This window comes from Crotalus tigris, unplaced genomic scaffold, assembly GCF_016545835.1.
Source record: "Crotalus tigris isolate CLP2741 ecotype Arizona unplaced genomic scaffold, ASM1654583v1 scf7180000017598.18339901613:2243638, whole genome shotgun sequence".
Lineage (NCBI taxonomy): Eukaryota > Metazoa > Chordata > Lepidosauria > Squamata > Viperidae > Crotalus > Crotalus tigris.
In genome coordinates this window covers 905,394-932,519 of record NW_024096502.1, presented here as the reverse complement: position 1 = coordinate 932,519, position 27,126 = coordinate 905,394, and the positions used below count along the sequence as shown (strand labels likewise).

The 27,126-nt window shown below is 44.9% G+C and overlaps 1 protein-coding gene across 35 annotated transcripts in view; it reads right to left on the bottom strand.

The window, feature by feature from the left end:
- Window positions 1-27,126, bottom strand: part of ANK3 (ankyrin 3) — a 338,705-nt gene that overhangs the window by 208,372 nt on the left and 103,207 nt on the right. For 8 of the 35 annotated variants that reach the window (XM_039366312.1, XM_039366383.1, XM_039366463.1 and 5 more), the window contains exon 1: window positions 6,317-6,497. The exons of 3 other annotated variants lie outside the window; for them this stretch is intronic. In XM_039366312.1, coding sequence (XP_039222246.1) covers window positions 6,317-6,430 — 114 coding nt within the window. In that variant the 5' untranslated portion in view covers window positions 6,431-6,497. Of the gene's footprint in view, window positions 1-6,316; window positions 6,503-27,126 lie in introns of those variants that run through there. 24 more of the 35 variants (XM_039366587.1, XM_039366580.1, XM_039366607.1 and 21 more) reach the window with 11 other exon arrangements.

Here is a 27,126-nt window from a genome sequence, read left to right as displayed (position 1 = left end):
TATAGCTACTAGATGAAGATCCTTAATGGAACATAAATTCAAATGAAAATAGGAAGATGCTGTAAACCTTGAAGCAAAATGCAAGTTAATGAAATAAAGAACATAAAAAAGAGTATACCGTATCCATGTAAGCGAGCCAAATATACAAGTAAAGGACAGGACAGAACCATTCCAGGCTAAACAAGCAAGTTGAGAACAAAAAAAGAGGGGAAAATGTATTTTTCTATGTTCATTATTTAAACTTGTTGCAAATTTTTTCCTGACCTTCCCCCAAGATCTAATCAGCAAACAACAGCAGACTGAACAATCCTCCAAAGAAAGCGAAGAAAAAGGGTCCGAAGAAATGAATGCATTTCTTTTTACCCCGTTAATAGCTTGCAATAGTTTTCTTGTTGCTCCAAGAAGCTAATGTCAACTCTATCTTCCAAGAACAAAAATCAGACGCTTTGCTATCCAAATGCTGGACTTGCCATCAGTCCCACAGAGAGGCTGCTGGGCCAGGGATAAAGAACCCACAGTATCCCTGCATCTCTCTGCAGCCCCAAGCCCCTTTGGAGTAGGTGGGGGGGGGTCATGACCTCCCCTCTTTTGAAGAGCTAGGAGAGAATAGTGGAATGAAAAAGCGGGCCTTCAATCTTGCAGGAGATAAATGAGGCTGTTCCACCCTTTCAAAGCTTACAATTTGACTCAAAAAGGCTCTTGCTTTTGGAGAGCAGGTTCCCACATGCTGTGCAAACTTTGGGGTGGCCTTCCCTCTTAGCAAATGCTTCTGCTCCAGAGATAGGCTGAAAATAGATCTTGAGATTATTTCAAGGCGTGTTTTAAGAACTGTATTTCTATTAGGGACATGCAGAACCGAGCAGTTCCTTTGCGCTGTCAACCAACACATGGGGTTTCTGCATAGGCTGACTACTATGTCAGGGCTTTTCAACCTTTTCACCCATTGTGCCACTTTTAGGATATGGCAACATCCAAGTACCACCTGTTGCCTAGCAAGGTATCAAAAACTTGATGACCTCCCCCCCCCAAAAGGATAAAAGTGATAAAGTACAGGTAGTCCTTGACTTATAACAGTTTGCTTAGTGACTGTTCGAAGTTACAGTGGCACTGAAAAAAGTGCCCCCCAAGCCACAGCCGAGCAAGACACCTGCCTGCCTGCCCGGTGGCGCTCTTCCTCCTGTCCGAGATTTTCATTGTTGTGAGCATTTCTGTTGAGGATTGGCAGCGGGGGTGGGGGGTGTTTGGTTTTTATTCCCCCCATCTGCTGGGTGGTTGAAGCAGATTTTGGTCACTTCACATGACCCTGGGACACTGTGACCGTCATAAATATGAATCAGTTGCCAAGCATCTGAATGTAAATCACCAGACCCTGGAGCTGCTGCTGCAACATTCCAGCTGATCGGCGCTTCTTCTGGGCTCAGCAGAAGCGCCAGGATCAGTGCTGCTTTCCAGCTGATTGGTGCTTCTTCAGGGTTCAGCAGAAGCACCAGGATCAGCGCCGAGCTCCAGCTGGAGCCTGGCACTGATCCTGGCGCTTCCACTGAGCCTATACAGCCCCAAAGAAGCGCCAATCATCTGGAAAGCGGCACTGATCCCAGGGCTTCCACTGAGCCCTAACAGCCCTGCAGCTCCAGCCATCTCTTACACAGGCTTGTGCGGTGCTGCCACCGGTTCAGCTCATTCCCCTCCCCCACTACCACTTTTCTAGGATGGTCACGTACCACATGCCAGGTGCCAATGTACCACGGGTGGTACCCGTACCACTGGTTGAAAAGCCCTGTACTATGTCAGCCACGGCCAGAGTTGGCTGCAGTGAATTGGTTGTGGCACGTTGTCCCAGTTCCAGACTGTTCCGCTCATCAGTCTCAGGCAGAGTATCAATGTCCCATATGAATACACAAAGTCCATCCCCAAAGTAGGCAGTGCTGCACTGCATGCCCTTAACTGAAGATCCGGCTCGTGGAACGGGCCTTTTGCTTGGCCATCAAAGTGCTCCAGCTCCTGAGAACTTTGTTCTTTGTTCTGATTGTGGGAAGTCAGCCCCCCCCCACCCGAGAAAGAAATATTTTTGGAAATATCTAAAAGGCAGAATATATTTCCCCAAAGGATTTTAAAAGCAGAAACCAACCCTGCCCCCAAGTCTCTCTGTCCAAACCGAAAACAAGTCTGCAGAAATGCAGATGTGATAATCTTGTCGGATAGACTGGCGTCAGGAAACTGGGATTAGGAAGAAAGATCCCTAGAATCAACACCAAAAATCTAAGAGTCATCAGCCCCAGCCCCAGGGAAGCAGGATTGACCTTTGAGACATAATAGGTATAGTATAGGGGGTATCTTGCTCAATAGTAGTAACTGTGAGAGGGATCTTGGAGTCCTAGTGGACAATCATTTAAATATGAGCCAGCAGTGTGCTGCAGCTGCCCAAAAAGCCAACAGAGTGCTAAGCTGCATTAACAGAGGGATAGAATCAAGATCATGTGAAGTATTAATACCACTTTACAATGCCTTGGTAAGGCCACACTTGGAATACTGCATCCAGTTTAGGTCACCACGATGTAAAAAAGATGTTGAGACTCTAGAAAGAGTACAGAGAAGAGCAACGAAGATGATTAGGGGACTGGAGGCCAAAGCATATAAGGAAAGGCTGCTGGAATTGGGTATGTCTAGTTTAATAAACAGAAGGACAAGGGGGGGACATGATAGCAGTGTTCCAATATCTCAGAGTCTGCCCCAAAGAAGAGGGAGTCAAGCTATTCTCCAAAGCGCCTGAAGGCAGGACAAGAAGCAACAGATGGAAACTAACCAAGGAGAGAAGCAACCTAGAACGAAGGAGAAACTTCCTGACAGTTAGAACGATTAACCAATGGAACCACCTGCCTCTAGAAGTTGTGACTGCTCCAACACTGGAAGTTTTTAAGAAGAGACTGGACAGCCATTGTCTGAAATGGTATAAGGTTTCCTGCCTGAGCAGGGGGTTGGACTAGATGACCTCCAAGGTCCCTTCCAACATCATCATCATCATCATGATTATTATTATTACAGAAATAAAGGTCCCATATGATGGACACCCCCCCCTTTTCATTGCCATTTGATGGTTCCCAGCTATTCATATTCACCCAGCCTGATCCACACCCTCAATAACTAAATGGCTGCGAGTTATCTTTGTTCGTTAAACTGCAGATATGAATCATCTTTCTTGAACAGCACACCCAAAATCACAACCCCAATGAAACAAACATTTCATCTATAAGGGTATCTCGGACTCTTTCCCCTCCATAAGTCTTGGAAGATCCTTATTTTCATTGATCAAACGCTGGAGTGAGTATTTCTGGACTTAATCCGTGGCTCAGCCGGAGAGGAACCCATCGTGCATAGGCCGCAACAGCCAGCTTGTGGAGTATTATGTAACACGATACTGAATCATCACAGAAATGTTCTCTTTAGTCAAAGTGCAAACTATTCCTTCCTTTGTATGCAAGAACTGGGCAAGCCAGCTCACAAAACTTCCCTTGAGCTCCAGTTTATCCCCTCTGATTTTAACTTTAATAGAACAGGATATGAAAACAATCAACGTGGCTGGATCATAAAACGTAAGGAATGCAGAACTGCTTCCCGTAACTCAAGGTGGGAATATCTCCACTGTTAAAAGACTGTGGAAACGCCACAGGTCTGGAAATTGAGAGGACCACTCAGACTGATCTCTGTGGTTTCAGACACACAGGAATCCAGTGCTTGCCAACATGAGAATGCAGCTTCCAAGGCGTATTTCTAACCTTGTCCAGCATTAGCCCAGAGCCAGCACGAGGCAGGCTAGCTTGCCTCCTTGCTTAGAAAGCTGGTGAAAAGGAAGTAAATTAGTTACCTAATTTACAAAAAATGGAAACCTGCCGTCTGTGCTGCGCTGCGCTAAGGAATGTCAAAAGCTGCCCCAGTACAGGGGATGTGCAGCCTGGCTCAGCCTGCAAATGCAGCAGAGTTAAGCCCCATTTTTTTCCCAGTAAGACCCAAGCTCTTTAAATCAGTGGTTCTCAACCTTTTTAATGCCGCGACCCCCAACCAGCCGTAAGTCGAGGACTACTCAACCGGTCGTAAGTCAAGGACTACTCAACGGGTGCAGCACCGTTTGCAGACTGGGACTTTTGGCGGGCTCAGCAGGGCAGAGACAGCCTGGACAATTCCTATTGTCTTTTGAAAGCCAATAGAATTAGACTCTATTCAAGAGAGTCTATTCTATTGGCTTTCAAAAGCCAATAGAATAAAAGGGAGTAGCACAGCTAAGGAAAAGGGGTAAAAAATGGCAGACTGCGTTGTTTGGCAACCCCTGTGAAATGGTCGTTTGACCCCAAATGGGGTCCCGACCCACAGGTTGAGAACCACTGCATTAAATGGTTCCTTAGTATTTTGAGCTCAAGTCATCCCACGGCAGGGCAGAGGAAAAAATAAGTATTTCCTGATGATTGGGATCAAATTTCTGTGAGGCTTTTCTCCCGTGACACAAATCTTGCAAGAAGGAAATGGGTGACATTTATGATGACTGGGTATTTCTGTCCAGGTGCCCCCCCCCAGGGGTGGCTAGGTGATTCCCTTCCAAGGTGTCAGGATCTCTAAACATTAAGGTATTTCTGTCAGCAAAGCAGTTGACCTCATCTCTGAGCCAAAAGCAGACACTCCGTGGCCTTCTCTGTCTTCTCTCTCCATGCTTCTCTATCCCCCCAAAAAGGCAGCAGGATCAGACCCAAAGTCACCCTGCTCCTGCTTAAGGTATGGCTTACACCCACTGAAGGAAGTATCTAGCTACTTCCACCGTAATGCGTGTGGCCCTGCAGGTCACCACCACACCAAACACCGGCAAGCTTTTTGGAGTCCTTCCATCGCTTGGAAGAAGGACTCTTTGCTAAAAGAAAACGTGCCCCAGCTCCACTTTTTCATCGCTCAGAAACCAAGCGAAAAAGAGCTGGAAAACCCACAATTCAAAGCTATAATTTACTCCCACCAGTTCCACCCTTTGCAGAAAAAAAGCTACAGAAGCCCTTGAAAAAGACACCGCACGTGCCTGTCCCTTTAAGAGGATGGGATCTTCAGGGCTTCCATGCGGCAGTCTGCGCCGACTGCAACCCCCCCTCCCTCCCTCCCCCCCCTAGCCAGTCCCACTAATGGTTCTCCCTGCACGAGAAGCAGCTTCGTGTGGTGCTTTCGCATGATGCTCAGCCCTGCACTTTGCAGAGGCAACGGGTGGGAGGAAGGCAGTCAAGGAATGAGATGCTGCCAGCCGAGCTGAAACCCTCCCCCCCCCCAAGAATTTGACAGCCATCATGTCCTTTAAGGCAAGAGAAGCTTTGATGCTCAGGGACCATTAGGGGATGCACCCCTTGGAGAACCTCAACAAAGGCGTAGTAAAAGGCAGCAGGACCTCGTCCCTGTCTTCCAGCTACAACCGCTGGAGCATTTTAAGAAAATTCACAGCCATTTCACGACGAGAAACGGAGCCTTGGGCCTCTTCCATGCTTAAAGAAGCCTCTTAAAGGGCAAGCTGAAACAAAGCCTCTTCGTGAAGGAGGGGGGGGCATCAAGGGGCTGGTGGAGGAGGGGAGGGGAGGGACCTTGCCTTCCAGGTTCATCAGCATCCCAGGAAGGGAAGGGGCAACTCAGCATCCTTCCCCCCCCCACCAGCTCAGCAACCCCCTCTCCACTATAAGCATGAGGGCCAGAAAGTTGGCCAACACAATTGAGTTCGAAAGCATCTCCTCTCAAAGGAAGACACCAACCCCCCCCCCCAGGTCAGAGACAAGCCGGCCAACACATTTCGGCCAACACATTTCTTCTTCACAACTTGTGCTTCTTCACAACTCTCAGCACAGAGAAAGCCCTAAGTTTGCAACCCACTGAAATCCCCATCAACCTTTCTTCCCCTCTTCTTTGCCAAGATCTCTGCAGATGCGATTTTATGATTTTATCTATCCCGTAAGACACCACCACCACCCCCCCACCATTCCTGGCCCTGCTTTGCCTTGGGCTTCCAACCGGGTCCATCTTCCAATCCCGCCGGAACAAATGCACAGGACACCCCCCATCTTGTCACAGCACCTCAGTCTAAGTTCAAAGAAGCCCCACTGCCTTTCCAAGCCCCTGGCCCAGAGTTAGGGCTTTGGGGATGTTTCACAGCCTTCCTCCTCTTCCTCTTCCTCCATCACAAGTCCCCCCCACCCACCCCCACACACCAAAGCTCTCTGACATTTCACGCTGCAGTGGGGAACCAAGTTAAAACAAAAGCCAGCCCAGGAGGGAAGCTGTTGCAAAAGACAAGCCCGGGTAGTACCTTTTTCTTCCGATCCTTTGACCTCTTCCTGTGCTTCCTCTTTTTCTCATTCTCCTCATCGGGGTTCAGTTCCAAATCTCGGTTCTTCTTCAGCTGCGACGCTGCGTGAGCCATAATGCACGCAGAAGCCCCTTTTCTATGGCAATCCTCCCCACGGAAGGGTCGTTAAAATCCTCAGCCCAGCCCAGGGAACCAAGTGCGCCGGCCAGAGGCAGGGAGAGACATCCACGGTACCGGAGGCGGGGGGGGGGGAGGAAGAGGAGGAGGTTGGCGGAGCCTACCAAAAACTCAAGCCTCGGGGAGCAGCTCTCCTTGCACCTGACTCTGGAGAAAGGATGGAGCCCCGGGAGGAAGACGGCGGGGACGGGCAGAGCAGGGTGAAGGAGGCTGGAGGCCTGGCCACCGGCTGGGAGTGCCTAAGGGCTGGCTCCGAAGGGGTTACGCTGCAGCCCATGGCTCTCCCCCCCCCCAGGGTCGCAGAGCATCCCCCTCCCACCCTCCCGCTCTCCCGCCCGGCAGCTCCTCCGTTATCCTCAGGTCGTCTTCCAGAACCCGCCCCTCAAAAGCATCCTGACGTTGTTTGCTGCCGTTGGTTCCTCGCCCAGGTTTTGCAGGCTGAGCCCCTTCACGGAGGAGGAGACGGGAGCGGCTCCTACTTGAGATCAAACTGCTGGCCGTGGTGATAAATAAATGAAGAGATAAAGGGCTGGGGGGGGGCGTGGGAGGAGGTGGGAGATTTGCCTTGGAGACCCCCTAACTGCTGCCTGGCGGAAGAAACAATGCCTGCATTGCTGGAGGATCAACAGTGCGTCCTTTATGCTGACTGCTCAGTCTTGCTGCAGGGACCATGGGGAGGGGGGGGGAGACAAAACATTGTGGTCGTCCCCCCCTGTTCCAGCACATGCTGATTACAACAGGAGGAGGCTGGAGATGCCAGCCATGCAGAGGCATCAAAGAAGCGGCCAATGGCTGGGGGGCCGTCCTGGCCATTTTCTCCTCTAGGATCAAAGGAAGGAGGGTGGGTGGGTGGGTGGGTGGGCTTCCCTTCATTTCTCCCACAGGCGAAAGCAGCCTCCTCCCCATTCCACCCGTAGTGCAAAAGGGGTGGTTTTTCTTTTTTTTATGTCACCTTGCTATTTTTTGAGTCCTCGGCAACTGCAGCTTTTGAATATTCATTAGGGGAGGTAAAGCAAGAGTGGTGTGGGAGGCCTGCAGGGGCATTTTACACACACACACACACACACACACACGGGGGGGGGCGCTTAGGGCACGCTTCCCTTCAATTGCACCCACCCCTTCCCAGAGCTCCCACCTCCACGCCTGTGTGGCTAGGAGGCAGGCAGAGACTGTTTGAGGACAAGTGAATGAGGGATTCTCTTTTGTCCAGTGGAGAAGATTGCTTCCCATCAGATCTGGTGGAAGATCTTCCCTGTAACTGGGCTGAAATCTCAGCTCTGGAACAAGAGGCACTGTGGTTTCCTCTGGGTCCATTAATGTCAGTGTGTGTGTGTTTGTGTGTGTGTGTATGTGTGTGTGTGTGTGATTGCCCCACCCCCCTCCTCACCAAGGCAGATGTCCCTCTTCCAGAGTTCTGTTTGAATCAGCTGAAGGAGAACTGACCCATGTCTTAGCCTCTCTTCCCAGCGCAATGCAGGTACTTTGGTGGTGGTGAAAGACCGTGCGTGTGTGTGTGTGTGTGTGTGTGTGTGTGTGAGAGAGAGAGAGAGAGAGAGAGAGAATGAGAATTCTTGGGTTGCAGAAGCCCCTGGATTCCATTCAGCCTTTCCAGTGACCTTCGGAAACTCCAAGAATTACGCAATAATTTTGCACAGTTTTCTGGTCTTTCTTCGTAAAGGGGACAACCTGCTCTGAGGAGTCCTAAGCTTCTTTTCTAACACCGGCACCCTCTAAGCCAGTGGTGTCAAACTCACAACTGTCAGATGACATGACCTATAGCAACTTTTTTTTGCCATCGCCTGCAATGGGGTGGGCACGGTTTCGCTATGATGCATCCGGCCCGTGGGGCCAGCGGTTGGACACCCCTGCTCTACGCAAAGAAAGGTGACAATAGTGATGTCATTAAAGCCTTTAGTAACACTACGATAAAATGGTAACAAAGCATGCAGAAGTAGTTTTAAAAAACACACAGAGCCGGGATTAATATTACCATCTGCAGAGACTCAAAACCCTATGGCCATCTCAAAAACTGTCATGTGACTGGATCTTCCCATATTGGAGGAACCCAATTTGTTAGTATTAAGGACCCCCATTGCCTGTTTGGTTATATCAGGGGTAGGCAACCTTGGTGCTTTTATGACATGTGGACTTCAACTCCCAGAATTCCTCAGCCAGCATGGCTCAGCATGGAAACCTCTCCCTTTCTCCTCAGCATGGCTGGCTCAGGAATTCTGGGAGTTGAAGTCCACGAGTCATAAAAGGGCTAAGGTTGCCTACGTCTGGGCTAGGCCTAGGCCGCTTTATGACTCGTGGACTTCAACTCCCAGAATTCCTGAGCCGGCATGGCTCAGCATGGAAACCTCTCCCTTTCTCCTCAGCATGGCTGGCTCAGGAATTCTGGGAGTTGGAAGTCCACGAGTCATAAAAGAGCCAAGGTTGCCTACCTCTGGCCTAGGCCTAGGCCGCTTTATGACTCGTGGACTTCAACTCCCAGAATTCCTGAGCCGGCATGGCTCAGCATGGAAACCTCTCCCTTTCCCCTCAGCATGGCTGGCTCAGGAATTCTGGGAGTTGAAGTCCACGAGTCATAAAAGAGCCAAGGTTGCCTACCTCTGGCCTAGGCCTAGGCCGCTTTATGACTCGTGGACTTCAACTCCCAGAATCCCTGAGCCAGCATGGCTCAGCATGGAAACCTCTCCATTTCTCCTCAGCATGGTTGGCTCAGGAATTCTGGGAGTTGACGTCCATGAGTCATAAAAGAGCCAAGGTTGCTTACCCCTGGGTTATATAATCCTGCAGGCTGAGAAAGAGCAAGAAAGCAGCGCAAAACATGGCACATTCTGGAAGGAAAGTAAACCGGAGGGGAGCCAACGGTATCGGTCCCATCAGATTCCCAAGGGGTGCTTCACTGCAAAGGAAAGTCAAGGGAAGCTTTCCCTGAAAGCTGCTTTGGTCTCCTGGTTTGCTTCGGAGCCCCTTCAGCTTTTTCTCATCAAGTGCAAGAGACGATGACAGAGAACATGGTGGGAAAGGGCCAAGCGGAGCTTGTTCTGGACTTGCGTCATCCAGCTCTCCCCTTTTGTGAAATGAATCCCACCACCCTTGCGGCACTTCAGCCACTTCAAGAGACAAACCAAATGCTGAAGCCAGAGCAGATACGTTTTTTGTCTTGGTTCAGCAGAGGTGGAGATCTTATGACCCAAATCAAATGCATCCCTCAGTATTCGTCAACCAATATTTTAGGGCTGTGACAAAATCGACCTGTTGTCTTCCAGCAATCTTCTGGGCCAGGAGAAATGGAGAGTATCATGTATTATCAGAAAGAAAGAAAAGAGGTCCTTGGGGGGAGGAGAAGAAAGATTGGTGGCTTCACCCATTTTTTGCACTAATCCCACCCACTGCTTGTTTGCCCTGGTTTATAAACACTGTTCCCAATGCACTATCCTTGCACCAACTAAAGAGGGTCATCTTAGCCTGGTTCTACAGAGCAGGACTAGAACGAATGCCAAGAAATTACAAGGAAACAGATTCACATCTGACAGCTGGTCCAAGTCCACGACTTTTCGGTTCACCAATGCTTTTTCACAGGATTGGAACAAGGGGATTTAGGGACCTGTCACATCATCATCATCAGGGCCAAATTGTTAGACATAAGAAGACATCATCCAGTTGCCCTTCTTGGGAAGCAAACAATCAGAATATTTAACTTACAAATGTGCACCCATCATAGGAGGAATAATTTTCACTCATTTGCCTAAAGCAGTGGTTCTCAACCTGTGGGTCGGGACCCCATTTGGGGTCGAACGACCATTTCTTCCAAATGAAATAATGGAAGACTTACTTGGGACAAGATTGCCATCTGAAAGGTGTTCCACTTTGAGTGTATATTTTGAGTGGTCCATATGTACCAATGGCCACATGGTACAAGATAGCACAACAAATAGCATCCTGTCCCAATAACAGATGAGGGATTTCTACACCCTAGAAACGGAATGCAAAGGTTTTCCCCATCTCTCCAGTGGTAGCATTTCAGCAATGCACAACAGCTGTCCAAATTCTTTGTTCCCAAGGCTCACTGCCCACATCTGAATAGCTGGTATCTAAGGCAGGACAATGAACGATGTTGCCTACAACAAAAGACCCCCTGCCAATAGCTATGAGGGCCTCTGGCTCCTGTACAAGACCGTCAGATGGAGGATCACGAGCCCTGATTTCTCCTCTCAGATCCTTTCAGCTGTATGGAACCAGCCATGACAGAGAGAATGTTTAAGAGGAAGAGAAAGTCCAATTGGAAAAGCAGATTATAGAGGTAGCTCTTACAGCAGCGGTTCTCAACCTGTGGGTCGGGATCCCATTTGGGGTCGAACGACCATTTCAAGGGGGTCGCCAAACAACGCAGTCCACCATTTTTCCCCCCTTTTCCCTAGCTGTGCTACTCCCTTTTATTCTATTGGCTTTGGAAAGCCAATAGAATAGACTCTCTTGCATAGAGTCTAATTCTATTGGCTTTCAAAAGCCAATAGGAATTGTCCAGGCTGTCTCTGCCCTGCTGAGCCCACCAAAAGTCCCTTTCTGCAAACGGTGCTGCACCAGTTGAGTAGTCCTCGACTTACGACCGGTTGAGTAGTCCTCGACTTACGACCGGTTGGGGGTCGCGGCATTAAAAAGGTTGAGAACCACTGTCTTACAGGGACCACACCTCATTTCTAATCCAGCCATTATTGCTTCAGAAGTGGCTAACAAGCTCCTGGTTAAGTTTGGAAGGATATTTTTACATTACTCGGAGATTGCAAAATGCTCAAAACGAAGGAAAAGTGGAGAAGAACTATTATGTACTTTTGCCCGCTTGAGTTACTTATAAAGTAATAAAGGCGAGATAAAAATACAATGAATAAATAAATGCCAGCTCTGACCGTAAGGTATCTGTTCCCAAAGGACCACTTCATTCACTACCGGTTACATGTTTACATGATTCCCTTCAGCACGGAAACCTCTTTTCCATGCCGAAGGGAATCGACAACTGACAGATGACCTGAGTGTGTTTTACGGTAGGCTTGAGAGGCAATCCCTGTCACCTATCTCCACCATCTCCCTCTCAGATACATCAAAAACAGCCAAGCCTCCTACTTTAGTAAGTAGACTTACTTACTGACTTCAGTAGACTTCAGTAAGGCATTTGATAAAGTAGACCACAACCTATTCCTTGGTAAGCTAGAAAAAGCTGGAATAGACAACATCACCACCAGGTGGATCTGTAGCTGGCTGGCAAACAGTACTCAACAAGTAGTCCTCAATGGCAGTACATCCACATGCAGAGAAGTAAGCAGTGGGGTACCACAAGGTTCCGTCTTAGGCCCAGCACTCTTCAATATCTTCATCAATGACTTAGATGAGGGAATTGAAGGGGAAATCATCAAATTAACAGATGACACCAAACTGGCAGGAGTAGCTAACACTCCAGAAGATAAACTCAGGATCCAAAAAGATCTTGACAAATTTGAACAATGGGCCCTATCAAGCCAAATGAATTTCAATGTGGAGAAAAGCAAAGTTTTCCATTTAAGCAGGAAAAAATCAAAGCTACAAGTACAAATTAGGCGAGACTTGGCTTAAAAACAGTAACTGTGAGAGGGACCTTGGAGTCCTAGTGGACGATCACTTGACTATGAGCCAGCCATGTGCAGCAGCAGCCAAAAAAGCTAATACAATCCTTGGTTGTATAAACAGAGGCATAGCATCAAGATCACGCGAGGTATTAGTACCGCTTTATAAAACCCTAGTAAGACCACAGCTGGAATACTGCAGCCAGTTTTGGTCACCATATCACAAAAAAGATGTTGAGAGTTTGGAAAAACTTCAGAGAAGAACAACTAAGATGATCAAAGGCCTGGAGACTAAAACATACGAAGAACGGCTACAGGACTTGGGTTTGGCTAGTCTAAAGAAAAGAAGAAATAGAGGAGACATGATAGCAGTATCACCAAAGCACCAGAGGGCAGAACAAGAAACAATGGTTGGAAACTGATCAAAGAGAGAAGCAACCTGGAATTAAGGAGAAACTTCCTGATCATGAGGACAATTAACCAATGGAACAGCTAGCCCCCAGAAATTGTGGGTGCTCCCATAACTGGAGATTTTTAAGAAGAGGCTAGACAGTCACTTGTCTGAGATGGTGTAGGTTCTCCTGTTTGAGCAGGGAGCTAGACTAGAAGACCTCCAAGGTCCCTTCCAGCTCTATGCTATGCTATGCTATGCTATGCTCTGCTATGCTATGCTCTGCTATGCTATGCTATGCTATGCTATGCTATTCTAAGGTTGATTGCTTATTTAGTATGCTATGACTATCACTGAGCGCTGGGTCTTATGATTAATGATGAATGTGTTTTATGATGATTATGATCATGATTTATCACGTTGCTTGCATACACACTGAGAGCTTCTTCCAGTGGAGACAAATTTCTTGTGTGTCCAATCACTCTTGGCCAATAAAGTATTCTATTCTATATTCGACACCAAGCTGGCAGAAATAGCCAACACTCCAGAAGACAGGCTTAAGATACAGAAGGATCTGGACAGACTTGAACAGGTTCTACATTTAGGCAAGAAAAACCAAATGCACAAGTACAGCATAGGTGGCACCATGCTCAATAGTAGTAACTGTGAGATGGACCTCGGAGTCCTAGTAGACAATCACCTAAATATGAGCCAGCAGTGTGCTGCAGCTGCCAAAAAGGCCAACACAGTGCTAGGCTGCATTAACAGAGGGATAGAATCAAGATCACGTGAAGTATTAATACTCTTCAATGCCTTGGTAAGGCCACACTTGGAATACTGCATCCAGTTTTGGTCACCACGATGTAAAAAGGATGTTGAGACTCTAGAAAGAGTACAGAGAAGAGCAACAAAGATGATTAGGGGACTGGAGGCTAAAACATATAAGGAACGGTTGCTAGAATTGAGTATGTCTAGTTTAACGAAGAGAAGGACAAGGGGGGACATGATAGCAGTATTCCAATATCTGAGGGGCTGCCATAAAGAAGAGGGAATTAAGCAATTTTCCAAAGCACCTGAAGGCAGAACAAGAAGCAACGGGTGGAAACTAATCAAGGAGAGAAGCAACCTAGAACTAAGGAGAAACTTCCTGACAGTGAGAACAATTAATCAGTGGAACAACCTGCCTCCAGAAACAGTGAATGCTCCAACACTGGAAGTTTTTAAGAAGAGACTGGACAGCCATTTGTCCGAAATGGTGTAGGGTTTCCTCCCTGAGCAGGGGGTTGGACTAGATGACCTCCAAGGTCCTTTCCAACTTTACTACTATTACTATTCTATTCTATTCTATTCTATTCTATTCTATTCTATTCTATTCTATTCTTTTATTATTCTATTCTATTCTATTCCATTCCATTCCATTCTTTCATTATTCTATTCTATTCTATTCTATTCTATTCTATTCTTTCATTATTCTATTCTATTCTATTCTTTCATTATTCTATTCTATTCTATTCTATTCTATTCTATTCTATTCTATTCTATTTGCTACCGATTACATGATTCAATTGTGGATTTAACAGTTGTGCAGTTAATAAACTTTGCTGAGCAGTTTCTACTTTGTGGACTAACTTGCAATCTATCAGTTTTTTGTGAACTTGTATTCACTGCACTTACGAGATCCTACAATTTTTGAGAAAATAGCCAACTCTGTTGATTTTGCACTTCAGAGCATTCGTGTTTATTAGGAAAAGAGGGAAAACTAAAAGTCATGATGTCCAAGAAAGATGTGCTGTTGTGTTGCAGTAGGCATTCTCCAGGGAAAGCATTTATAATGGTATATAAATTGCTGAAATATAAGGACTTAGAGTACTAAATGTACCTTACGCAGCTCTAAAAACAAGTAGATCAACACAAATAGATCAACCGTCAATCTTCTCACACGTACACATTAATTTAAATTCCTGGTCACTAAACTATTTTCACTTGAAATTGCTTTCACATATTCAAAAGAGAAAAGACCTACATTTTAAAATACATTCACAGGACAGTCAGTGGCCTTGTTTTCATTTCAATCTGCTCAGTCTATGATTCACAAAGACAACAATAGTCTAACCAGCTTCCTAAGTTTCGACTTCCTAAAACCACAAAGATGGGGCCCAAAAGGGGGGGCAGAGTGGGGACAGAGAAGAAAAATCCATATAGGATTTATGTTACAAAAATATAAACGAAATGAATTCAAGAGTGAACTGCGGCTTCAGCATTAAAATCTGAAGTTCAGTTGAATATGTAAAGTAAAATCCAAAACAAAACGTGGATCGTGGAAAGCTCCCGATCCCTCAATTTCCCTTCACTTTTAGGGAACTTTCTCTGCATAAAGCTTTTATAATCAAACAATTGTTCCCTTGAGCAATGGCATTCACACCCCGATCAAGAGATCGTCAGAAAAAGGGATGACCAAATATTGAAATCGGCCTACAAACGGCATAATTTCTGTTTATTTTTTTGAATGCAGAGAGGTCCCTTTTAGGCTCAACCTCTGAGTTGCTTAAGTGATCTGATTGGCTCACAATTTGCATGTCAATACACAATACACACACTTGAGCTGGTGAAGTCCTTGTGTTGTATTCTTTGCACATAAAGTTATCTTCTCAACTGCTGTTGGCTACAGAGACCCATTCATGGAGAGGGTTCTTATGTGAGTAATCAAGAAATTGGCAGTTATTGCTGTTGCTGTTTTCTTTTTTTTAAAAAAAAACTTTCTGATTTTGTTTTATCCCACAACTATCTAGGTTCATTCTTATTTAGCTCTGGGTCAACCAGCCCAAGTCAATAGGTGCTGCCACCAGCTCTGATGCTGCTCTGGTCTAAGAAACAAGCACATCCTTTATTTAGGACAGTGGTTCTCAACCTATGGGTCGCGACCCCATTTGGGGTCGATCGACCATTTCACAGGGGTCGCCAAGCAAGGCTGTCCGCCATTTTTCCCCCTTTTCCGGCAGGTGCCTTACCTCCTGTGGGCTGGGCCAGCTGGTGGCCCAGCCGGTGGTCGGCCTGCTCCATCTCTGCCGCTTGCCAGCTACGCCTTGGCTGGCGCAGGGGGCGGCACCACGCATGTGTGGCGCTCCCAGGCAGGGAAAGTCCTTGACTTATGACCGGTTGGGTAGTCCTCGACGTACGACTGGTTTAGTCCTCGACTTACGACCGGTTTAGTCCTCGACTTATGACCGGTTGGGGGTCGCGGCATTAAAAAGGTTGAGAACCACTGGTTTAGGATATATGTATTGTAGGAAATCAGCTCCCCCCCCCCAGAGAAAGAAATATTGTTGGAAATATTTAGAAGACAGAATATATTTCTCTAAACCAACCCTGCCCCCAAGTCTCTCTGTCCCAAACAGAAACTAAGTCTGTAGAATTACAGATGTGATAATCTTGTCAGAAAGACTGGAATCAGGAAACTGGGATTAGGAAGAAAGATCCCTAGAATCAACACACCAAAAATCTAAGAGTCATCAGCCCCAGCCCCACGGAAGCAGAATATGACCCTTGGGACATAATAGGATTAAGCCACCACCATCAGAATACCAGAAAGGCATACTCAGACTCAGGTCAAAGTTCATGCCACAGGAACAATCCAAACAAAAGGCTCAAGAAGGTATAAAAACCCACCCCCTTCATGTGCTCACTCTTTTCTTCCAGAGCCATCTTCCTGTCTGGCTCTCCTCTTCAATAAACTGCAACCGTCTTTCTAAAGCAGTCACCATGTTGTTTATTCCCGGCTTGGACTGAACCATGATGAAGACTTTTCCTTCAACAGTATGTAATTGACGAACAGAAAGCTGTATCACTGAATACTGATTTTGCAATCATCAAAAGAATCACTAAATTAATCCAGCTGAAAGCAACTGTATCTGAGTAAGATGTGGGAGCAAGGAACTGCAGCTAGAAAAATCCAAATCAATTGTAGCCACTTCCCCATCAGCTGGGATGGTGTGAGTTTCAGACAACAGGAGCATACAAAACACAGCCCAGACAGATCTATGCAACTGATGGAATCATAAAGTATAAATCAAGTACACCACTTATCTTAGTAGACTCCAAGCTGCAGTCATGCCTCAAGGTCACCTGAGATGGCATTTCAGACAGTAGAAATTCTGAGGTTGCCTATACCTCAAGTAATTATTGAGCAAAGTTATTAATGTTAAGAATCTCTGATTAATTAAAGCACATTTTCTTGGTATCTGTTATTCGCTGGATGCATATTTGCTTTGAAGAGGTTTACGGCAGGTTTCTGAGTCCACAGGACTGAACTTTTAGCATTCAAAAAGAAAAAGAAAAACCCAGCAACTAGAGAAGACATGAATGAGAAACTGGCCAAGCTGCAACATAAGCTGGCTGAAACAAAGTGTATTAACCATCTATTTTACTGAAACAAAGTGTATTAACCATCTATTCACCATCTATTTGGTTATCAGTTTTGAAAGCAAGAAAATGCCTTATTTAGGTAAGTCAGCCGAAAGTAGAAAATACTTATTTGCTTGTTTCTTTGTTCGCTGGGGCTTAAAACTCCAATCCAGCAGGACTCCGAGAGGCCAATATTCCCTACCTACAGTAAAGCTGAAAACCACTACAAGAACTAACAAATGGCAGGAAGAAGTAGTAGGAAAACTTACTCTGAAAGAAAGCAAAGCGACAGAGAACAAAAACATCCCAGTATTAGCCAGGTGAGAACTCTGCCTTGTTCTAGATTCCCTTCGTTGGGTTGTGAGTACCCAAGCATGTGGGGCTGCAGCATTGATGTTTGATTCCATCTCGGATGACCATCCTTGTGCGAAAGGACCTGTCTCCTTTCTTAGTCATCAGCCTCAGAGGTCTGAAGTTCTTGGTGACTTTCCTCTAAAACCCAAAAGACCAGTGAAGTCTTTGCAACCCATCACTAGGCATTTTGATTTATCAAATGCATGCGTACAAAATGGGAGGAAATCTAAGTACTTTTCCATCCAGGCTACCTGCTCCCAAGGTGGCACCTTGGCTCTAAAGCAGGGGTTCTCAACCTGTGGGTCGGGACCCCATTTGGGGTCGAACGACCATTTCACGGGGGTCGCCAAACAAGGCTGTCTGCCATTTTTCCCCCCTTTTCCTGAGCTGTGCTACTCCCTTTTATTCTATTGGCTTTTGAAAGCCAATAGAACAGACTCTCTTGAATAGAATCTAATTCAGTGGTTCTCAACCTGTGGGTCGGGACCCCATTTGGGGTCAAACGACCATTTCACGGGGGTCGCCAAACAACGCAGTCCGCCATTTTTTCCCCCTTTCCTTAGCTGTGCTACTCCCTTTTATTCTATTGGCTTTTGAAAGCCAATCGAATAGACTCTCTTGAATAGAGTCTAATTCTATTGGCTTTCCAAAGCCAATAGGAATTGTCCAAGCTGTCTCTGCCCTGCTGAGCCCGCCCAAAGCCCCATTCTGCAAACGGTGCTGCACCAGTTGAGTAGTCCTCGACTTACGACTGGTTGAGTGGTCCTCGACTTACGACCGGTTGGGGGTCACGGCATTAAAAAAGTTGAGAACCACTGCTCTAAAGCATCATGCAAAACTGCAGAGAAATGTGCCCAACTGGCACATTTTAACAGAGTGGAGGATTTGTGGTGAACACATAGGGCTCCTTTGCTTCTTTCGGCCCATGTTCCCAGCTAATCTCCATATGCTTCCTTTAATGTTGGGCACGCCTCTGTCAAGCATCTGCACATATTTGTTTCTCTACACAATGCGAATGCATACAATGAGGAGGAGGAGGAGGAGGAGGAGGAGGAGGAGGAGGAGGAGGAGGAAGATGCTCATTTGTGCCCACTGAAAGCTTAGTAGGTTCAAAAAAAAAAAAGCCATTAGTCATTTGTGGTCATCTTAAAAATGGAATGTATCACTGAAAAGCAGGTACATCGTTTCAGCTTCCCAGAACCGTGGAGAAGAATATAAGCATTGCTTGATGGTCTGAAACGTTTTAAAACGTAAGCTGAAATCACTCAGAAATGTTCTCTCTCCCAAATGTTCAGAATCTAGCAAAGCTGCCCTTTAAAACTTCAACATGACCCCACCTACTCAACAGCCTGTATGCAGCTCAAGTCTCTGTGGACGAGGCTTAAGCAACCCTTTTCTAACCTGGAGATGGAAACAAAGAGATCTGGAAGATACAAGGTCTCCTGCCTACTCTCCAGGGCTGGGGAGAAACTTGATACCTAGACATATAAGCTTTTCTCAGGTATAGAAGCGCTGGCCTCAACCAGACTTACAACATTTATAGATAAGATAACCTTTATTGTCATTTTTTTTTACTGTGGGCACCACGGCACACGTCCAAAAATGAAATTGAGTTGCCCGCTCTCAAAGTGAAACACATACATGACACATACCTAAACATAGTGTATACAATGTATGTATAGGCCCACATGCCTACATATACGTAGCAAATAAATATTAAATACTGTCCATCTTGAATATATAATGGAAGGAGGAAGCTTGAGAGTTCACAAGGTTAATGCTGTATGGAATGAAACTATGGCTGAATCTGGATGTTCTGCTACGGATACCACGAAGCCCCCTCCTCCCAGAAGATAACAAGGAAAACAGGTTGTGAAGAGGATGTGTAGTGCCCCAGATAATCTTACGGACCCTGCTCAAGCAACGCTTCTGTGCTATGTCCTGGATGGGAGGGAGGGAGCTGCCAATGATCTTTTCAGCCGTCCTCACCACTCTCTGCACCACCTTCCTGTCTGAAGCAGTGATGCTTCCAAACCAGACTGCGATGCTGTATGACAGGATGCTCTCCATCGTCCCCCTGTAGAAAGTGGTCAGGACAGGGGAAGGAAAGTGTGCTTTTCTCATGAGACGCAAAAAATGCAGGCGCTGCTGTGCCCGCTTCACCGGTTTCTCACTGTTGAGCGACCAAGCCAGCCTACCTGTTAGCTGCACACCCAGGAATCTGATGCTGGTAACCATCTCCACAGGTGAATCATTGATGCACAGAGAAGTGTGGCTGTGCCTGCCTTTTCTGAAATCGACAATGATCTCTTTGGTTTTTCCGGTATTTAAAACTAGGCTGTTTTCCTTACACCAGTTCACCAACCCCTCAACCTCTTTGCGGTAAGCTTCCACCTTGTCCTCATGAATAAGGCCCACTACTACTTAAGAGGGTGTTCATGCTATCCAGTGGATTAAAAAGAAAACCACACGGGGTCCAAGTGGCAGGAACAAACATGGGAAAGTGCCCCTGTCTAGTACAGGATTGGAGTCTCTTTGCATGGGCAGCTGGATGCTGACTCAGGAATCTTTCCAGATGAGAAACTTTCCTGACTTCTGCTACCTGGCTAAAACTCCATGTCAGGCAGCAGTCTAAAAGCTTCTCTTTCAGTGGACCGATCTCTCAGCAAACATCACAGCTTATTAGAGCCCAGCCCAGCCCAAATGTTTACTCTGTGCTCGTGTGGGGAACCACGTTCTCTCTGGAGATTCTCACTTCCCTGCAATCTAATGAAAGAGCACACAAAACGATGACGGCTCTGGGGTTGTTTCACAGGCCAGGCTGAACCAGACATTCAAGAACTGGATCCTGGGTTTTTGTTGTGGTTGTTGTTGTTGTTGTTGTTGTATGGAATGGTTTGGATAAAAGAACCTTGGCTCTATGGATTGTATTAAGGATAAAAAATATATAATCATATACATATACATATACATATATATATGTGTGTGTGTGTGTGTGTGTGTGTGTGTGTGTTTTCTGAGGTTTTCGCGGGTGTTTGTATGTAGGTCTTTGGTTATTCGGGTTTTCTCCCACATCAAATTGGAAGTATCTTGGCGACGTTTCAACGAAGTCTCATTCGTCATCTTCAGGCTGGTGTTTTTGGCTTCGTGCTTCTAGGAGCAATGTGCGATCGTAGCTGTTTCTTCCTTTTAACTGCCAGTGGGGGTATGAACTGATTGGAACATAGCCAGTGGGGGTATGAATTGATTGGAACACAGCCAAGCTCTCATCCAATCAGTTCATACCCCCACTGGCAGTTAAAAGGAAGAAACAGCTACGATCACACATTGCTCCTAGAAGCACGAAGCCGAAAAAACCAGCCTGAAGATGATGAATGAGACTTCATCGAAACATCGCCAAGACACTTCCAATTTGACGCGGGAGAAAACCCGAATAACCAAAGACCTACATACGTACGTACGTATGTATGTATGTATGTTCTGGAGTTGAAAAAAATGTTTAGTCATGAGAATGCAATTTTGAAGTGCTTAAATTGATTAGGTGATTTTTGCCTATAATAATATGATTTGATAAGGTATGACTACTAATTGGATATCTGAAGTTTGAGTAATGAATTGAAAGGAACTAAGGTTTAACATCGTTTTTTTTTAAATTAAGTTAGTTATCACTGGAAGAAGAAATGAATGAGATTGGTGATAAGAAGAGGGTTGAGAGAGATTAAAAACTTTAATATACATGGTAGAGATACCTGAAGTGATAATTTGTTGATGGAAAACAATATTTTGACTATGGTAATTTTAAACTGATAAAGCTATAAAACAGGTGGAGTAGTAACAGAAATGTAAGCTAGAAATGGAATATATTAAATCTATTATGTTAGTTGTGAGAAATAGAGAGATGATAGTGAATGTATTAAGTTGAGCTGTTTATGTATGTTTTTCACCTTGAACTGTTTGTTTACCCAAACACCACGGTGTGTCTAAAATACTCTTTGTTAAAATTTTAAAAAAAAACAATAAAATATATTTAAAAAAAAAAAAAGAACTGGATCCCGGGGAAAGAAAACGGAGGCACCGAGTCACGTGCTGAATGAGCTCTGAAGCCAAGAATATTATTACACGAATCCCAAAGCTACAGCCTTTTGTTATTTACTGCTTAAACCACTTTGTGTGTCAGTAATGGGGTTATGGCACTCTGGAGCAGCTTGAAAGTGCTCTCAAGCAGGCTGACCACAGCAGAGTGGAAGACAGGAGGCTCGGCGCCCAGAAGAGCACCAGGCCAGGCAAGGTGAATTCCTGGCAAGAGAACCTGCACTCCGCCAGGAAGATTGGCAGTGGATGCCAGTGGGTACAGAGCCAGCACCTGAAGCACCTCTTGTGCCTGGAAGGACTTCAATTGATCGCTGGACACATCCCTCTTTCCGTGATGGGTCAGGAGTCAAGCCTGAGAAAAAGCTCTACTTATTCCTGAAAAAATGTTCATTTGGTGTTAATATATATTTAGGTACAGTAGTGGCCCAAATTGTGGAAACCTTTTGGGAAAAGCGTACAGTAGAAATGCCACCTTTGGTTAAGTTTCCAGCCATTTTTTCTTCTCATTTCTTTATAACTGTAGCCTTGTTTACTTCCTAACACTATTTTACATCGCTTTTGGGCGACCAGTCAACTCTTTGCACCATGGCTTTAATTTTATTACGTTTTACAAGCTCACTCAATGAAAGAACACAAAAAAACCCAACCAACTGGATAGCAATCACATAACACACTGACCAATGTCCTCCTCTCAGCTTCAATACAGGACATCAATCACTGAATCCTACTGTGATCTGATTGGCTCATTGCCAAAACAAGACGACACCCGACTGGCTCTCTAAACACTCATGCTCATTGGCTACAATCGGATGAAGGAAAGCTACCTGAGATCAACCTAAGCAAGTTGTGCTTCCTTTTTCTGGTTATTTGGCTATAACGTTTCATAGAATACAGTACAGATAATTGAACAAACTATGTTGCATTACATTCTTGATTAAACTATCTTTCCATTGATATATAATTTTATGGCACTACTCCCCCCCCCAAAAAAAGTAGCTTTATTAGCCATCAAACCTCAAAAATACACTTTCCCCAAAAGGTTTCCACAATTTTGGCCACTACTGTATAACTATCATCCAGCACCCAGATAAGCAAGATGGAATGTCCATCATGGATAAAGTAACAGCAACCCCAGCACGATCCAGTTAGTCCTATTTAAAGCTAGTAAGATACTCACCTCTAGTTCACAGATAGCTAACCAACTTCCCTTTCCCAAGATTGAAGAGATTCAGTCAGGGGTTGCTTTCTTGGGCGGGGGGGGGGGGACGACAAAATTCAGAATGATGAAATGCAGAATTGCGTTTAAAAGCAAATTGGTTGTGTCAAATGGAATTAAAATTAAAGGCAGTGGCTTAACTAGATTATTGCACCTGCAGCTCTCTTATTAGAGGACTCACTATTTACTCACTTGCAATGTGCATAATCCCAAATCAAATATTGCACTGGGGTTGAAAATGCTACTATGCTCATTTTATTGCACTAGCTGATAGAAGACTAGAAAATGAATCTACCCAACAAGCATCAGTAACAATAAGGTGTTAAACAGTGAACTTCAAATCATACTATTAAAGACACTACTAATTGCTAAAGAATAAGATATACATTCAAAGGTATATACCCGTGGTAGTGAACCTATGGCATGCCTGCCACAGGTCGCACGCAGAGCCAGTCCTAGGCCTTCAGCTGGGTTTTATAAAACCTTTTCGTTTTAGGCCTCCGCTACCATGTGCAAAAAAAAAAAAAAAGGTTCAATCAATTTCAACTTCTTGCGGGGAAAAAAAGATCTCACAAAATTGAAAATTGATTGATTGAACGTTTTAGTCCCACCCAATCTTCTGTTACCACCGCAGCCATGCCCACCCAATGGGGCATGCTCATCCAACTGGCCACACCCACCCACTGGGCCACACCCACCCGGCACCCGACGATATATAAGTGGGTTTTGGGTTGCAGTTTGGGCACTCAGTCTCTAAAAGGTTCGCCATCACTTTATATATACTCTTCAAGACATTCCCTTCATGCTGGTCAGAGGCAAAGAAAGCAACCTAACGTGCACCAGACCAGCCTGGCTTTGTTTTAAAAAAGAAACATACATCACAAATTGATGTCTTCCTTGAGGAACTGCTGGACATTCAAATGAGCCAACATTTGCGATTGATCTAAGTCTCCTGCTGGTGGAGGTTGTAAATCTGTGCCCCTAAATGCATTGATCTTGTTTCTGTGCTTCGATCAATTTGGCAATCAATGCCGGCCATCCTTGGCCTAATCTCCGATTCTTCTGGGTCATAAGTCATTGAGTGAAGAGCTCCATATTGGCACAGCTTTTCTAAAATATGCTTGCAGAATGAAGAAAAATTATCTGCCAATCCTCCAAACACTAATGCAGTTTCTTCCGATTTTTCATAGCATTGTCTTTGAAAATTGACAGCAATTGACTCATTTTGAGTCAAAAGACAAATGAGGTCTGTAATGCAAGATAGATTAAGATCCTAAATTCGTCAGACAAATGTACGCTGAGGTCAAATGAGGGAAGTCCTCACCATTGAACCAAGAAAGGGTCCAAAGTTCGTGGTGCAGGACACATTGACGATCTGATTCATTTGGGGATCATGATTCCCAAGAGGCCCTCACAACTATTTAACAAAATGAAAATCAACGTAGTTAATAGTAAGGTTTTGCACTTAAGCAAAAAAGAAAAAGAAACAGCTATATAGGTACAGGCTAGGTGAAACCTGGCTTAATGCCAGTAACTTTGAGTGGGATCTTGGAGTCCTAGTGGACAATCTCAGGGGCTGCCCCAAAGAAGAGGGAGTCAAGCTATTCCCCAAAGCACCTGAAGGCAGGACAAGAAGCAACGGATGGAAACTAATCAAGGAGAGAAGCAACCTAGAACTAAGGAGAAACTTCCTAACAGTTAGAACAATGAACCAGTGGAACAACCTGCCTCCAGAAGCGGTGAATGCTCCAAGACTGGAAGTTTTTAAGAAAAGACTGGACAGCCATTCGTCTGAAATGGTATAGGGTTTCCTCCTGAGCAGGGGGTTGGACTAGATGACCTCCAAGGTCCCTTCCAACTTTACTATTATTATTATTAAATATGAGCCAACAGTGTGCAGCAACAGCCCAAAAAACCAATGCAATCTTAGGCTGTATTAATAGAGGGATAGAATCAAGATCACGTGAAGGTCTAGTACCACTTTACAAAGACATAGTAAGACCACACTTGGAATACTGCATTCAGTCCTGGCCACAAAACAGTGCAGAGAAGAGCAGCAAAGAGGCTGGAGGCTAAAACGTATGGAAAACGGTGACAGGAATTGGGTATGTTTAGCCTAATGAAAAGAAGGACTAGGGGGGGACATGATAGCTGTTTTCCAATATTTGAAGAGCTTCTACAAAGACGAGGGGGTCAAACTATTTTCCAAAGCAGCAGAAGACAAGATGAGGAACAATGGATGGAAACTAACCAAGGAGAGAAGCAACCTAGAACTGAGGAGAAATTTCCTGACAGTGAGAACAATCAACCAGTGGAACAACCTGCCTCCAGAAGCGGTGAATGCTCCAACACTGGAAGTTTTTAAGAAGAGACTGGACAATCATTTATCTGACATGGTATAGGGTGTCCTGCTTAGCAGGGAGTTGGATTAGAAGACCTTCTAACCCTATTATTATTCTATTCTTATTCTAACAATTAAGAGTGTAATGGCTGGACTAGAATCAACAAGGGCTGAAATTCTGGTATTCCCAGTATTTCTGTGCATAGCCTGTACTCAACACCAGGCTGATCCCCAGCCATGGGAGCTTCCCTGCTTAGTCAGCCAGATGTTTAGACTGGATTTGGCATTTTTATCCATTCATCAAGTCCTTCCCAAGGGCCTGGGATAGGCAGGTGTTGTTGTTTAATAATATTAAAGATATCAACTCCGGGCTGCTCCATCCTAAGTTGTACCAAGTAAAATTGCCTTTTCCAGTTGACCAATGAGGATTTTGTGAATGCCGATGGTGTTCAGGTTTTCCCCAGATGTTTTGGGAGTGCACATTATCTTTGCTTTCTTTTGCCACAGTCATTCTACTTATCTTTGCAGGTCTTTGTATTGTGTGATTTTTTACTCCAGTTCCTTCTCTTCTATTCCGCTGTGTCTCCAGATATTGCCACATCCACTACTCAGACTTTTTTTGTCTTTCTTGTCAACAATTGTCAAGTCCAGGATCTGTGTGCCAGAGGCTTGTCTATCTGAATTCTTTTTTTAAAAAAATATGTTTTTATTTTTCCAAACTCTCCCCCATACATATACCGTGATATTTATCAGATGTTAACATACATTCTTTTAACATTCATATATAAGATACTTTTAATAAAATGAAATAAATGCATACACATGACTTTTGGTGTTGCTCGCCCATTTCCCCTTTCACTGTATCCACACTCCTCCTTCTCTACCTTCTTCCTCCCTTTCTTCTCTTCCCTACTTCCCTCTTCTTCCTCTCCTCTTCTCTTTCCTTCACCACTCTCCTCCCCTTCCTCCCCACCTCTCCTCTTCTCCTCCAACCTTCCTACTTCCTTCTCCCCTCCTTTACTCTTTTCTCTCTCCTCTCCTTTCTTCTCTCTCATCCCTCTTCAGGTCTGAATTCTAAAGTCCTAGAGATCTTTAGCATTCTTCAGCACCATTGTTGCTACTCCCAGAACTAAAAAAAAAAAATGCATTACTCCGGCATTCATTGTATTTTCTGCAAGTGCCAAATCATTACCTTTCTGGAAAAAAAACAGAATATTTTTTTAATTCTAGAGTAAGAGTACCTTGTGCATATTGCATTTCTCATCCAGCTGAACTTGCCATCTTATGGTCTGGAATGAGAAAAGCAATCAACAGGACTTTAGGGAATAAAAGGAAAGGGAGGTGGGGGGAGACTAAATTGCCAAGAAAAGCAGATGTCCATGCACAAAGGCACCGTGCTTGGTGGACTAAGATAATTTTCTTAATTCTTCATGGGCCAGATCTGATATTACAATTATAAACAGCACTTCCATCTTGCCACCTTTAAAGAAACGGGTGCAATCCTCATGCAGAAGTCCCCTTAAACATGGGGTTGTCTTCTCAGGAGCTCAATAGAAATGTACAGTTTAGTGTGGAGTCTAATAAAAATATCCCATATCCTTCATTACAAAGAAAAATATTCATTATTGCAGGAAAAAGGGTAACAGAATAGTGCAGGAGAACCCGGAAACAAAGCGCTGAGAAGAATTTGAGGCATCAAATCCAAGATCCCAAACGTTAAAGAAGTAGAACGTCACGTCCTACTTTCCGAAACTATATTTCAGAAACAAGACATTCAAAAACAAATTGGATAAAATGTAAATACTATTGTAATATTCATTGTCCAGGAAAGGAAGAAGAAACAGGACGTAGAATGACCAGTTCTTTAACTTGCTATTTAAAACACATTTAACTGGGTAACCACAATCTAAATTACTACTAGATAAGATTTCTGGGAGTGAATTGCCAAAGTGGAGCCAATGTCTGTGACAAAGACTAAGGAACCCAGTAGACCAATTCCTTTATTCCTCCGGATAAAGAGAAGATGGGAGATCGCCTGTATTAGCTCCAGATGGCAGCTCCTCATGAGGAGATGCAGGATAACAATTTTTTATGGGCTTCAGCACTCGGAGATGATGGGATCAGCATCTTTGCTTGCAATCACAAGTGGAAACTTTTTTTAAAAAAATTGCAAACATCACTTTCTAATCACTTCTGGAAATTGTTCATTTACTACTTCTAAACTTAGAAGCCTCT